This window comes from Eptesicus fuscus, chromosome 22 (assembly GCF_027574615.1).
Source record: "Eptesicus fuscus isolate TK198812 chromosome 22, DD_ASM_mEF_20220401, whole genome shotgun sequence".
In the NCBI taxonomy this organism is placed as follows: domain Eukaryota; kingdom Metazoa; phylum Chordata; class Mammalia; order Chiroptera; family Vespertilionidae; genus Eptesicus; species Eptesicus fuscus.
In genome coordinates, this window is record NC_072494.1 from 21,102,410 (window position 1) to 21,117,609 (window position 15,200).

The following is a 15,200-nucleotide window of genomic DNA, read 5'->3' on the forward strand; positions in this document are numbered from 1 at the left end:
CGCCCCCCAATTCTGGATTAGGGGTGTCTTCCCTGCCCACCTCTGTGCCAGCACTCATTGTGGGAGTGAGCGATAGCTGCTGACCGTGGGGTCTCTGCAGGGCCGGAGCCATGTTTTATTTGTTCATTTACATACTCCTGTAACAGTGCCTGGCACCTGTAGGTGTGGGATAAAGAATGTTAACCGATCCCATGAGTGACTACAACCATGGACAACAGACAAGGCCACCATCTCTATGGTTAGCTCCCCAGCAAAACCTTAAACAGTTTATCCCCAGATAACATAACATGAGAAATTGTCTTTACTTTTGAGAAGTTTCCAAAGCAGTGTACTTGTAGGTAAGGTAGACTGAGCACCTTCCTCTTCGTATTCCTTCATTTACACGTAGCCATTTATTTGGCCGCCACGTCTGCCTGGAACACAACTAGCACAGAGAGGCTGGCAGGAAAGGCCTTCCAGCAACTACAGGAGGGCCCATCCAGCTCGTAGGTCATAAGAAGAGCAACCCAGACTCTCAGACTCACCCATTCACTTAAAGTATGATTCTAAGAAGGCCAGAGTCAGGCCCAGGGTTGTGTGTGTGTGTGTGTGTGTGTGTGTGTGTGTGTGTGTGTGCAATGTTCATGTCGATGACTGTATTCTGTAAGTTATTAAAAGTCAGTGAAGCCCTAACCGGTTTGGCTCAGTGGATAGAGCGTTGGCCTGTGGACTGAAAGGTCCCAGGTTCGATTCCGGTCAAAGGCATGTACCTTGGTTGCGGGCACATCCCCAGTGGGGGGTGTGCAGGAGGCAGCTGATCAATGTTTCTCTCTCATCGATGTTTCTAACTTTCTATCCCTCTCCCTTCCTCTCTGTAAAAAAACCAATAAAATATATAATAAAAAAAAAGTCAGTGAAGTAGACATTTTATACAGGTTCTCTTTCCTTTTGTCAAAAGGGTTAAAATGACATTGTGGCTTCTAAAGGAATGAGGCCCAGGTATTTGAAAATACACGTTGTTTCCTGATGTGACGGGAGGAATGGGGCGTAGGGGTGGGTGTCGTGGCGCCGCCGGTGGTCACACTGAGCAGAGACACTGAGCCTCTCGCCCTCCCTTGGGAAAGCTGCTTTCGGGAAGGAGTGCCGCCCCAGGCCGGACACCTTTCCGGGACTGAGACTTAGATCTCCTGTCTCCATCCAGTCTACAGAAGCTTAAAAACTTGGGATCAATTAGTCATTTTTCCCTTCCCATTTTTTCCATTCTCAGCTTCCCAGGACCGTGTTGCCATGGGAGCCTCTGTTTGTTTCGGGTGGAGAAGTTGTTTTTGGCAGGTTGGGGGAGGAGCAATTAATTCTAATAGGTATATAGTAAATTAAATACTTGGGTCTTTCCAACCTTTTCTCTGCATTTCTGCTCCTTCTTACAAATTCCCGTCTCTTCTCAGACGACCCTCTAAGAGCAGAGTTGCAGCAGCAGCTTGTAGGAAGCCTGTCTGGGCTGTGGCAGTGGAAGTGCAGCGGGACCTAGAAGGTCACCTAGACCACTTCTCTCTGTGTGTCTTCCCTCATGTTCTTGAGGTGAGAAGCCATGTTTGGGGAGCACTTAGGAAAGAAAGATTCCCCGGCATCCTTTATTCATCCATCCAAATGCTAACGTTGTCCATACTGCAACCATACTTATATATGTGGGAAATGTATTTTGGGTGGTCTCTTTTATAGACAATTGGATGAAAAGGAAAGGAGGAACCGATGATGTTGTGCCAATGAGTCAGTCGGGGTTGGAGGAAAAGGAACAGATGTCACGTTATATGAGGAAATAAACTCCAAACACTTGAAAAACTCGGGGGGGAATCTCCATAGATGTATCTGGTCCTCCAGGGAGGACCTCCGGGCGTTGCTAGGTGTTAGGATGTATTTTGATCTATTACTTGGCCGCAGTGGGGGACCCAGATCCTGATGGTGTATCTATTCCCCGTTCTCCAGAGCCAGAGGCCCTGGCTTCATGTCAAAGACAGATGCTCCTCTTGGAATCTTTGTCTCTTAAGCCTGGTGAGGCCCGTGTTGAAAACAATTCATTTTCACTTCCTGCTTACTGCAGACATTATTGTGCAGCTGTGCAACACCTGTTGAGTTCCACCCGACAAGTAGCAGCTTTTTAGTGATCCGCAAAGGGGTACACATCTGGAATGATGCTCAAGTGACCTCAGGACCCCATAGAGTAAATCAAAACACTGAAGTAATATCTTGGATGAGCTCGTTCTGATGTAACTTAATTGCTAAAAATTATTTAATGGACTTTTTTAAAATTTGAGTTTAGTGATCTGTCTCATCAAAGTACAGCAAAATAGAGAACAGTCCTTCTATTTGACATTTAAGGAGGGTGGGGGAAAGTGATGTGAACATGTAAACTGGAAGGTGGCCTCAGGACTCAGGAGTCTATTGACTGTCTTGTGGACAAAGAATGTGACCATGAGATGTTTCCTGAGGCTTTGCATTTGGGTGTCACTCAGGATGGGGAGAGCTAACGTGATTGAGTGGGTGAGCTGGCTGCCGTGCCCTCCAGGATGCTGTGGGCCACCGCTGCCCTCCACGAGTGGTTCTAGAGCAGTGGTTCTCAACCTTCCTAATGCCGCCACCCTTTAATACAGTTCCTCATGTTGTGGTGACCCCCAACCATACAATTATTTTCGTTGCTACTTCATAAACGTAATTTTGCTCCTTTTATGAATCGTAATGTAAATATCTGTGTTTTCTGATGGTCTTAGGCTCTACAGCCGTGGACCCACAGGTTGAGAACCACTAGCAGGGTTGTCACATGTCACCACAACATGAGGAACTGTATTAACGGGTCGCGGCATTAGAAAGGTTGAGAACCACTGTGCTAGAGAAACAATGCATTGGGCCGCTGAGCTACTTTTTTAACCGCTTGTTGCTATTCTTATCACACATTGCCTTTTGGGGTGAAACACTCCATTAACTCTGGTTTGGCCTGGGCCCCTTTCCCGTTTTAGTTTCTGTGAACTCGAAGCAGTAAGAGGAGTGAATGGAAACGTTTTAGCTTTCTCTGCTCTAACCCTATGTCTGGCTGCTGTGCACAAGTGGCTGTGCAGGTCGGACTATCTCTACTCCAGCCTGGGTGTCCCAGGCCCGAGAACCACTGCACTCTGGACAGACATCATTTGAGTCTTCATAGCACCGTAGGACTGCTAGGATCTAAGTACAAGTGCCAGGAGAAGGGGTGAAAGTTATAGTCTGTGAGAAGCACCAAAACGTCAAGATACATGACTGCTGATCCTAAACTCTGCTTTAGCTGTGAGACCCCAGGCAGTCTTTGTCATCTCTGTGCATCCCCACTTCCTCACTGATAACATAGGAGTTTTAAAGCCAGCCCTGCCTTGCATTGAAGGGTTGCAGGTTTGATTTCAGGTTGGAGCACATGCCCAGGTTCTGGGTTTGGTCCCTGGTCATGGCACGTGTGGGAGGCAATTGATCGATGTGTCTCACACTGATGTTTCTCTCTCCCTCTCCCTTCTTCTCTCTCTAAAACTTAGTGAAAACATATCCCTCAGTGAGGATTAAAAATAATAATAATAATAAAATGTGTGAAGCTATTTTGTAGCCTACATGATATAAGGGCCTGTTATTACAAGAATATGAAACAATTCATCAAGGAGTTCAGACGAACATTCTGGACCCCTGAGTAGGCCAGGAGCAGGCTCTACAGGTGAAATTTGATCATTCCTTAGGCCTGATGGTCTTGAGATTTTAACTTCTTGAGAATGGGAGGTCAATTGTGTCATGCCCCTTGGGTGTTCTCCCATAATATTTCCTGAGTTCCACAGCTTAAATTGGGTGGGGCTGAGTGGGAGAGGGGATGGAGCTGGGCTTGGACACTGAACTCCCACCTCCTTGCCAGCCTTTCCAAGCAGATGGTTGGTGTGATACTATCAACAACCGAGCCTACTGCCATTACGATGGGGGCGACTGCTGCTCTTCCACACTCTCCTCCAAGAAGGTAAGTGAGGGCCCTGGGGGAGGGGGCGGGGGAGGCAGCCCCAGGAAGGAAGCAGGTGCCTTGGCTAGCTTTCCTTGGTGTATCACAGTTGGTTTTTATTCAACAGTCAAGAAGAGGGAGTCACAATGAACAAACACTGGGGTTTCTAAAGTGACAGGATTCAGGATAGTGGTTTTTTAGGATAGCTCCTTCAAAAGTATTAATTCTCTAATTGTCAGTACAGTACCTCCTTTAGAAAAGCCCTGGCTTTTGCTCCTGAAAAACTCACACCTGCTTACCCTTCAGGAAACATCTTTGTAGTTAGGAAATAATGGCCTCCACCCCTCGGAGAGGCAGGAAGTAATACCCAGTTATTAATCTTCATAATTAAATTAATCCTATAAAGTATATTATAAGCATATTGCAAACATATGTTGAATGGCCACCATAAGCTACCTGGAGTCCTCCCTGGATCATATCCTGAACAGTGGTTCTCTTCTCAATGCCTTTTATTCCTATTTCTCTGGGTTCTATTACATTAGCAAGTATGCTTAAGCTAAGCCTGTAAAATTCAATAGGCTGAAATTTTGCAATAATGTGGATTAAAAGAAAAAAAATCCCTCCAAAGATATTTGATGCTAGTTGGCCAATTTAATGAATCAGAAATATGCAAGAGATGGTATTTTTGCCCAGTGTACTTGGACTATTAAAACACATCTATTTTTATCTCATTTGATTGTCCATGCCAAAGGGTAGAATCTCTGCCACTTTACATCATGTGTCCCGCATGCCCCAATCTCTCTGAAGCTAGTTATGGACATCCCAAAAGTGTGTTTATCTGTTGATAGAAGTGCCAACAGTACAGACTTTTTTGGACCATGTCTGGCATGAAGGAGAGCTAATTACATAGCAGGAAGGCAGTCTAGCCATAAACAGTGGGTAGAGAGATGCACTGTTTCAATAAGCCAGAGTGTATCCTTGATTCAAGAAAGGCAAGCCTCATGCTTATGAAGATGCCAAGAGAGTCCTATTGCTCCAAGCACATCCGGGCACAGAGCCCTAGACCTGGGTGATAGGGCCTTGGTTTTCCAGGTGTTGTGTCCGTGGCCTTGAGTTAAGCCTCTCTTGGCCTTCTCTGTGAAGAAAAAACACTGACATTCATCTTACCTACTTTACTGAGATTTTGTGTTGACAATAATATGACAAAAACATTAACAGCAACAGTTTTAGACATTAGTGGTAATTTTAGGAGAAGGAGTTACAGGAGCTATAGGTTCCTGGAAACGTGTGCTTTATACCCATCATCGTATTTAAGTCACATAGATGTCCTCCGGGGCAGTTGCTGCTGTCCACCCCCCCACCTCATCTTCTCCTTAACCCTCAGGTCATCCCATTCGCTGCCGACTGTGACCTGGATGAATGCACCTGCCGAGACCCCAAGGCAGAAGAGAACCAGTAACTGCAGAGGAGTCCCCCCTACCACCCTGGAGGCAGGAAGAAAGGGAGGCCTCCAGGGAAGGAAACAAAAGGTGGATGAGGAAGGAAGTTCCTGGAATGAAGAAGAGCATGGAGCTTATGAGGAACGCAGGAGGATGTCTGTTGGAGCCACCTGTCGCATCAAGTAGCTCAAGTAGGGAAGAATCGTAGGCAGTTGATTAAAAGTAGGAGAAATATGATAGGTGTACAAGGACCCTCCTCCCTCATTTATATTTTATCCAACTCCATCCTCAACTTCTGCCTACTCCCTGCTGGGCACCCTCCCCATTCCTCAGCCCCACCCAACTTGTACACCAGTACCAAACACACTCTCCACACCCAGTTTGAATGAACTGCCACCTTTCAGGACTCATCTGTTCTAAACTGGCTCTCTCCCTGTCATCTGTGTAGTCGCCCATAGTAATAACGAGGTTAGTTATTCTTTATAAGTATTTAAACATAATTATATAAATATATATATTATATTTTTTGCTGTCTACTAAGCTAAAAACTATCCATTGTTCCACACATGCTGCTGTGAAGCTCATATCCAAAATAAACACCGAGGGTTTGAGGACAGAAAGGCAAGTCCTTCTGCCACCTTTGTATCCATGGGGATGGGCTGGCTGCGGAAAATAGAGGAAAGAGAGACAGATTAGTTGGGGCTCTTGAAGTGAATGTGTCAGCTAATCATCTTTTTATGAGCTGGGCCCACATTGAGGAGTTGGGGGTTGGAAAGATGACACGAGGAGGCACAGAAAGTTGGGTGGGAGTACCCACTAGTGACAGGACCACAGGAGAATGGACCACGTTTCTTGAGTAACCGTCTGAAAAGAACATATTAACTTCTCTGAACCCTTAGTGGGGGTCGGTGAGATCCAGAACTTCTGCCCTTCCCGTGCGCTGTTCCCAGCATGGTGCTCTGCCAGCCAGTCAACACGTTCGTCTTAGGGCTCCTTCTCTGGTCACCAGGATTATAGCAACTCACACATTCCTCCTGCTTGGCTCCCGTCTCCCTCCTTCTGAGTCCCCAAGCCTGGCCATCATTCACAGCCGCATGACCAATTATTGACTTTCCGGGGAAGAAAATGTTATGGAAATGACAGCAGGAAGGCGGGAGGAGATGGAAGAACAGGAAGGGGTGGAGGAGCAGAGGGAAGCCATGGAGAAGAGAGAGGCCGGGGGTAATCAAGGTCCAGAGATGAACTGTGTCAGGGAGACGCCACCTTGTTCCAGGCTCCAACGCTGACCACAGGGATCCTTTGACTAACTCCAAATCAGAGTAATTTCTCTTCAGGCACGATGTGTTAGATCTGTGGCCCAGACAGTTCCATCTGAACAAGCTACGGAAGCACGTGGAGCAAGGGTGACACTCTGTGGGGAGAAAGAAGAATTTCAACTATTTAGGGTCCACTTTGTTATTCCTTCTAGTTGGGTACATGGGCCGTACATGCCCCACCAGTTAACACGCCTCTCCTTGCATCCCAGGCTTACTTTTTTACATGAGGTCTATGACATTGGTGTTTCTTGGCAACAGTTTCTGGATTAGGCCTCTGGGAATGAGCGTCAGGAACTAATTTCTTGTTTGAGACCCCAGTTTATCATCTCAGGGAGGGCTGGGAGCTTGCCTCCCCTGAAGCTGCGCGGTCTCCCATCAACACCGAGTCCATGGCTGGGCAAACAGGACGGGAACATGTGACTCGCCACTATCTGGAGCTACACGTCACACAGGAAAGAAGACTATTCTGGAACAGATGAAGAGGACATGGAATGAGGGTGGCTTAGTTACTGGGGAAAGGAAGAGCAGTCCATCCCAACAACGCTCATCCTCCTGACCTCCAACCGTGAGGGCGTGAGAGAAACCGCTCGCTGTCTGGGCTCACATTTAGTGCCCCAAGAAGAGAACAAATGTTTATTTCTGGGATTCTGGTAGGCTTCCCTATGGGAAGGACAATGGAAAAGTTTCAACTCTCCATTTAAAAAAAAAAGTGTAAAATTGTTTTCTTGGAGAGAGGACCCGGATTCCTGGTGGGGTATCGAGCTCTGTGCAGGGTCCTTCCTTGTCCGAGATGGAGGCGCTAGACGTCCTGGCCTAGCCCAGCTCAGGAGGCTGCAGGCCATGCCAGGGCAGGTCTGTGCTCAGTGTCCCCCAGGAGTGGCAGTGAGCATGCTTCTCTTCATCCTTCACGTAAAGATATTTTATTCTCTGCTGGGGACACCTGCAGTTCCCCACAGCCTGGAGGGCACCGCTCCTGTGGTGGCTGGAAGGCTCTCAGCCCGAAGGCTGCCTGTCCGTCAGCTCTGGCCACTTGGGGAAGGTCCTTTCAGCCCTTGTCCCGGCATTAGTGTTTGAGCTCCTTCAGTCACTCATCAAGTTGAAGGACTTTGGGTGTTAGCTCCCCCTCGCTCCCCAGGATAGACAGAGTTCAGCGACTCTCACTCACCGGTGGGGTCACGGGCAGCCTCTCCCAAGGCCCCTCCCATCTGTGTCCTTGTTCCCAAGTCACAACTCTGCTTCCTCTTTTCCCTGGTAATTGGGGACTCTGGTACCCAGTTGCCCAGGAATGGCTTGCTGCGGCTTAGTGGGACAGTTTTCGACCAGAGACGAGAGGACAAACTTGCACATGAAAGGGAAGAGCTGCTCTGGAGTCTCCCTTTCCCTTCTGTCCACTATGAGCCATTGGCCCTGACGCTTGCTCTGCACTGTGGCACCACCAGTGAGCATGTCAGCTGGTGCCTGAGAGGAGGGCTTGAGGGGAGCACGGTGAACAGAGCCCACCCCTGCACTGGAAGGTAACAGCCACAGCCAGTTACTCTGTACGACTGTAAGGTGTTTATTAAAGAAATTAGCACAGAACACGTGAGGTGTGTTTGGTGTCTTATTCCGTAAGTCCTCCCGCCACTTCCAGATCGCTTTCCGAGTGCCAGTGCCTGAAGACTGACCATTCCTCCCGGGCGTTTAGAAACGAGGAAGTAAGTGGTACGTGTGAGGAGGAGAAACATGGAATTTCGTTAGATGCGATGATATACAGAAGCAAAGGGCACCGTAGTGATGTCAAGAGCCTCAGGAGTTACAGCAATAAAGGGCAAGAACCCTTATGGTTCAGAGGAAGTGGGCCTCACTCCTGATGCCAAGGTAGGTAGCGTCTGATGGCGTGTGAAGGATGCATGTGATCTTAGCAGAAAAGGGAGCGGGGAGAGTCCGGGCCACGGGAAGGAAAGGGGTGACGATACAGCGGTAGGATGAGGAAAGGCTGTGTGTCACTGGATGTCAGTGGGCCACCCAGCTGAGCTGGAAGGTAGCAGCCAGCTCACGCATGCTGTGCGCTTGGCAAACGCAATCTTATTGAACCCTCACAAAAGATCCTCAACTTCCATGTCCTCATTTCATAGACAAGGACACCAGGTCAGGCTGGTGAAGAACGTTCCTTTAGGTGCCATGACTGGACTGAGGGTCAGGCCTGGTTCTGTGAGATGCCAAGATGTGAGAAGGAAAAGAGAACGGTGAGTAACAGGCTGTGTAAGGGGACCGTGGGGGGAACCTCAAGGTGATGCCGCTGAGGTAAGCTCCCGCACCCATGAAGGTGGTCACTGCAGGACAGGAGCCAGGAGGAGCAGGCTTTTGAAGAAAGCATATGGCTGCTTTTTTAGGCAATTGGAAATCTCACATACCCAGTGTTTGGCTCACCCCAGGAGGCTTTTGTAGCTGGGGAAAGCGTGCCAAGGCCTCTGGGCTGCCTGACGGCTGGGGGTCGCTCAGCCCCCTGGGAGCCCTTTGGGGAGCACTGAGGAATAGTTAGGTGAGGGTAGGAGCTCGGGCCTTGGCAGGGAGTTGACTACACAAACATTTGAGAGTAAAACGAGTATCACCTTGCATTTTCTTTATGGGTCACCAAGTGCTTTCTTATGCTTTATGGCTACCCATGGATTAGGCAGAGCAAGAAGAGGTGTGTGTTTTTATGTTGTTTTTCCCCATTTCGCAGATGAGGACACTGAGTAACAGGTTATTGAGAAACGTAAGTTCATACAACTAAGTGCAGTTGGGATGGGAGTCCCAGTTTTCTGTCCCAAACGGGATGTGGCATATGCTTGCTTTCCACTATGCGATGTCCTGCCCACGAGGCCCAGCGCAGACCTGAGATGGGAAGGCGACATGTGTTTCAAGGTGCCCTGGGTGTCCTTGTGGCCTTTTTGGTAACTGAGGGCAGGACAGCTGAGAGCGAGCCTTTGAGCGCTCCCTCCCAGGGCCCGCAGCCCAGGCGAGGCCCTGAATATAAGCAGATGCCCCTGCAGATGCCACTCACACCCATCTGGCAAGGCTGCCTTCTGCTGAACAGCTTCCCCAGGGACAGTCGTGGAGCGACGGGGGCTCTGGTTTCCACGGACTGAAACCTGAAATGACAGGCTGAGTCACGGTCAGCTGGAGACGCCCTGCTCTCAGGTTCAGGCCAACCGGATGGTGAGGGGCTCCGGCTGGGCAGGAGGGCAGTGGGAAGGCCCCACTTATGAACAGCTCCAGGGCATCTCCGGGGCTGGCTTTGGGGCATCTCACTAGCTCACCCAGTGGTTGGCTCAGAAAAAAAACACGGGGCTTGGCCATGGAGGAGGTGTGAATCTCATGTCACCAATGGTCCACGCTCACAGAGCCTCTACGTGTATGTATGTGCCTTGGGTGTTTGGATCTGGAACAAGGTAAGATTGAGGTTAAAAAATAATGGTTATTTTCAGGTCTGCTGTGATCTGAGCCTACCTAGGCTCAAAGGCACACTTTCTGGTCAGAATCTAGTCTGGTGGCCAATGCACCTTGAGGTGTGAATGATTTTCTGTGTTCAGCTCCTTGCCAATGAGCCCTCTGTTTTTCCTCTTTGTTTTGTGGGGTCCTCGGCTTGAGCCTCTGAAAGATCAAATCGTTCACTGTAGCATTTCCTTCTATGGGTCATCCTGCCTAATAGCCAGTCCCTCTAGCATTAACGAACCCACTGTGCCCCAGAGCTGTACAATTTATATCTGGTCTTCTCTGACCTTAGTGAAGCCAAAAACATCCACATAGCTGGTAATGTCGTTTCATTTGATATTTACTGAGCACCTACTCAGTGAACAAAACCAGGTCTCTGTCTTCATAGAGCTTGAAAGAGGTTAAGGGGACAAACAGTATACCCAGAAATATGTCTGCTGGTGAAGAGGCTACGAAAAAAAAAAAAAGGTGTGGCTAAGGGGTGAGGCCTAGCCAGGTGTGGGGAGATGCTAGTTTATATGGTATGCTTCTGAGAGACGTGCAGAGTGAGAGGGTGCCCAGCGAATAGCGGGGCCGAGCAAGCCAGCACAGAGGACAGCAGGTCTGAGGTGGGAGAGAGCTGGGTGCATGTGTGGAGGTGCACCCAGGCCAGCTCTGGGGCAGAGGGAGGGAGGGAGGAGGTGAGGGCAGAGTGGGATCAGAGGGAGGGTCTCCTCAGCCACCAGTTTCTTTATGCTTGCACATAACCCACCGCATCTCCATACCTCTCACACCCATCATTCTCCTCTCCATCTGCCCTGCTCTCCCCTGGCTCAGGCTGCATCAACCCCTCAACAGACCATGGTAACATGGCCAAGCAAGGTCCCCACCCTGCCTCTTGCCCCCGACCCACCAGCACACTGAGTCCACATCATTCCTTCTAAAGCACAGCTCCCATCGAGCCACCCGTGACTCAGAGAACCGAGTCCACAGACTCTGCATGTCCTCAGTGGCCAGACGAGTCCCAGCACTGACCTGTTGCACTGACCTGCCACTGCCTCTGAACAAGCACCTCTTCCCCGTCCGGGGGCACATCCCCAACCTCCTGCCTCACCCTGGAGTGCCTTCCCTGTCTCCACGTGTCAAAACCTGCTCACTTCCTTGGCCCCTTCTCGTGTTCTCCATTGTCATGAAGCTGTTCTTGAAAATGTTACTGTGTCCCTGAGCCCTTCCTGTCCTCTCCTAAGATACTCGATTTAGTTGACTGATGTTTGGTTCCGTGTGTTCTTGTCTTTCCCCTACTCAATTGTAAACTCTTCCAAGTCAGATGAGCTCAGGGCTCCATTAGGCCACTTGATGCCTTTTGAAGTAGAAACCAGCCCCCCTTCGTCAGAAACAGTGGCTTGGGAAGTGTAACACAGGTTGGATTTTTGGCCATGTTCACCCCGTGGACCAGGTGGCCCTCAGGGAAGCCAGTACATCCCACACGGGGGCCTGGAAACACTCTCACTGGGTGTTAGATCTCTGGCCCTGCCTGCACATGCCCTGCCTAGACAAAACCTTGAATTTTGCTGAATTGAATCCCAACCCAGATTTTTATGGATGTGAAAAAAAAAAAAAAAAAGATGTTGTGTTGGGGATGGGTCAGTGGACCTGTGGACACTTGACTTTTATTCTTTGACTGGTTCTTTAACAATAATCCAAGAAGTGATGATAATATAGGCCCAACACAGGAGACTGCGTTGAATTCAGGGGTCAACTTTAGGTTGCTGAGATGTGCTTTAGCCCAGCTAATAAATAGGCACATTTCGGTTTTTAAGTGTGTATTCCACATGGGTTGGAAAGAAATAGTAAGTGTTGATCAGACGAGATAGAGACTCTAAGAGACAACCTGACTTGAGATAAAGTCAGGTGATCCTGAGCAAGTCACTTAATGGCTTAAGGCTAAATTTTACCATCTGTAAAATGGAATAATTCCCCACTTTGATACATAGTGAATGTGAAGTGTCTACCATGGAGCTGTAGTAGTAGGGATGGTGATATGCTGGCTTTTTGTGCATTTTCTGGCTTGAATTTTGAGATAATTCTAATGAATTTGTTGATCTCCCTCCCCCTCTCCCTTTCTCCTCTTCCCGTTCCTCCCTCTCCCTCTCTCCCACCATACACACTCACATGCAATTAAATGTTCTCTGAACCTTTGGCTATGTTTTAAATATAATTTCATTTAAAGCTATGCTGTGTGCCAGTTTAATACCCCAAATTAAACAGTTAGAATGTGATTCTAAGTATTAAGGGAAGGGATTTTTTAAAAAAATTAAAGAAAAAACTGTCAGCAAGACAATGTAATTGATCCACAATCTTAGTGGGTCTTGTTAATGTCCGAGCGTGTCCCAGGCCTCTGCCTGGGTAGCATGCTCATAAATAAGCAATCTACACCCACCCATAATGATTTTAGAGCTAGACACGGTACCTTAATGAGGTAAAGAGGACCCCAGGCCATGGCTGTGGCTTGGGGAGAGTAGCAAGGTTCCCTCCAGATATAAATGAAGTTCCAGGAGGTACCGAGACATCCGTGTATTTCAACTTATCTCCCGAAGTGAACTTTAGTAGGCATTCAGGCACTTACGTATCATGCTTCCTCATTGAGAGAGTACAGGCTTCAGACTCAAGACCTAGTGTAGACTTCCAGCTCAGGAGGGTGTTGGCAGGTGACTGGGTCTCTGAGAGCCCGTTTATAAAGTGGGGATACGTTTGTATCTGTAGAGTTATGAGCATTCAGTGGGGCCACTTTAGTGACCCTTGGAAGCACTTGGCATGTAAAGTGTTCATGTGAGTTCCTTTCCCTAGCACAGCTGGAGCTCAAGAAATAATAATACATATTCATGAATGAATGAATGTTCTTCCTTTTCCAACGAAGTATCCCAAATCACCCTAATTAGCCCTTAAAATCTCACCACGTGTTCTCGGCTCCCCTTCATGCTGTATCTCAGATAAGAATTGCCTCATTAGTTGATGCTCAGGGGAAGATGAAATGAGACAGAAGGGAGTTGAGTTTGGAGAAGGGCCGAGTCTGAGGACCTGGACCAGAAGGCGAGGTCAGATTCCCAAGATAGGTTTTCCAGCCTCTAGGGGGAGCTGCAGGCCTCCTTCCTAATGGATAACTGGCTAGTAGGTGCCTCACTAGGGCATTCTTCTTAGGGTTTTGGTTAATCTCCTGGCTAGTGGAAGCCTCATCTAACCACTGGGCCATCCAACACAGGCCCTGCCTTGACCTCAGGCTTTTGTGTGCTCCATGTCTGTGGTCTTGCCTCTCTTGTTACAGCATCTTTCCAAACCTGCCTCACCAGCCCACTGCCACCCACGTTCCTGTTGCTAACATGCACCACAAACCCGTCTTCTGTTCGATCAGCCTGTGAGGGTTTTCAGACCCAGGTCCATCCCCACTGTGAGGATACTGTGGAAAAGGCAGACATCAAGGGAAAGACAGAGGTGAGCATTTGCAGGGAAGAACTTTTCAAGTGCCTGCTCATACCCTGAAGAATGTCAGGCTGTGTTTGTTTGTTTTTTGGGGGGAGGGGTGGCAATAATTTGTAGATCAAGTCTGCTTTGGCTCTTTGTGGAGTTTTCCAAATTCCTTCTGGGAGGCCCCGTTCTGTGGCTGGGGGGTCAGAAAGCCCACACCTGAGGCCTGCTTGTCTGTTCCAAGCCTTTCTTCACCCGGAGCATTCCTGAGAGGTCCTGGCAGCCCCTGCTGGTGGCCTGGCAAGGCTCTGTGGGGAGGAATGCAGCTACACTCAGACATTCCAGTTGCTGCTCAAACCCAGTGGCACTTCGTTAAATCCTGGGCCACACCCTCCCCTTTGAGTGTTTGCTGGTGTTGTCGTGGCAACCAAATACCCTCCCTTTATGTTCCCCACTCCCTGCCTGCTCCAGTCAGCTCCATCACCAACACCTCCATTGTGGGCCTCCTCAGATCCCTCTTGTGTTGCCAAGGGACAGAGAGCCTACAGAGTGAAGATCAAAACATCTTGCCCCGTTTGGTACCCAAGAGAGACTGTCTGGAAGGTCTACAGGTCTGAAGTGTACGAGACTGACCTTCTCGGTCAGGGTTACCATGGCGCAGACACAACAGCTCCGTGGGTGTGGTAGGGCTCTCTCAGTGTGTAGACATCTCAGTGGCTGGTCTGGTCTGTCTGAGGATATGACCAGATGACAGGGTGGGGGGGGGGGGGGTTGTACTTGGACTACTGTGACTCCTATGCCAGTCTGCATCCACACTCAGTGATATCAGACAAGGGAGGTGCCCCTTCTCCATGAATGCCAGTAAACTCACGTTACAGGAGCCTTGAGAGTGCACATGCTGATGTCCAGGCTGAGCAGCAAGGCCTGGGCATGTAAACATGGCTGTGTCGTCTTGGTCAGTTTTGCTGCATGTAAGGCACCCCCTCCCATCATCATAAGATAAAACAACAGACAGAAAACTTGTTCAGTGAAATGTTGCTGTTAGTTCAGCTCATGCGTCCTGAGGACCTTAAACAATAATAACCATTTTATTTGTGATGTTGTCTAACTTTTAGGGTCAGGAATCCGGGTTGAGGTTGGCAGGGTGAGTCTTCTCTTTCATGAGACATTGATAGAGGTTGCTGGGTGGTATGCATCTGGCAGAGGGTCTGAGATGCTCCGTTCATGTGTCAGGTGCCTCAGGAGGAATGTCTGGAAGGCTGGGCTCAACGCACTTACATTGTGACCTTGGCCTAGAGTGCTCACACATGACCTCTCTGGCAGGTGGCCTCAGATCTTTTGTGGTAACACAGGGCTCCAGAGAGTAAGAATTCCAGAGGAGAAGGTGGATGTCCCAAGGCCTTTTATGACTCAGATGTGGAAGTCACCTAGTGTCACTTCTATCATAATCTATGGTTAAAATAGTCATAAACCTGCCCAGATTCAGGAAGAGAGCCAGCAGAACATGCTTCTAGTTGGGAGATGTCAAAGAATTTATAGCCATGTTTTAAAACTGCCACAGTCGTTAGTAGTTCC

The 15,200-nt window shown here is 48.8% G+C and overlaps 1 protein-coding gene across 1 annotated transcript in view; it reads left to right on the top strand.

Annotated features, from left to right (window-relative positions):
• Positions 1–6,120, top strand: part of PAPPA2 (pappalysin 2) — a 212,625-nt gene extending 206,505 nt beyond the window's left edge. The window contains exons 21-22 of the mRNA XM_008145883.3: positions 3,896–3,994; positions 5,358–6,120. Coding sequence (XP_008144105.3) covers positions 3,896–3,994; positions 5,358–5,432 — 174 coding nt within the window. The 3' untranslated portion in view covers positions 5,433–6,120. The remainder of the gene's footprint in view (positions 1–3,895; positions 3,995–5,357) is intronic.
• The last annotated feature ends 9,080 nt before the right edge of the window (positions 6,121–15,200 follow it).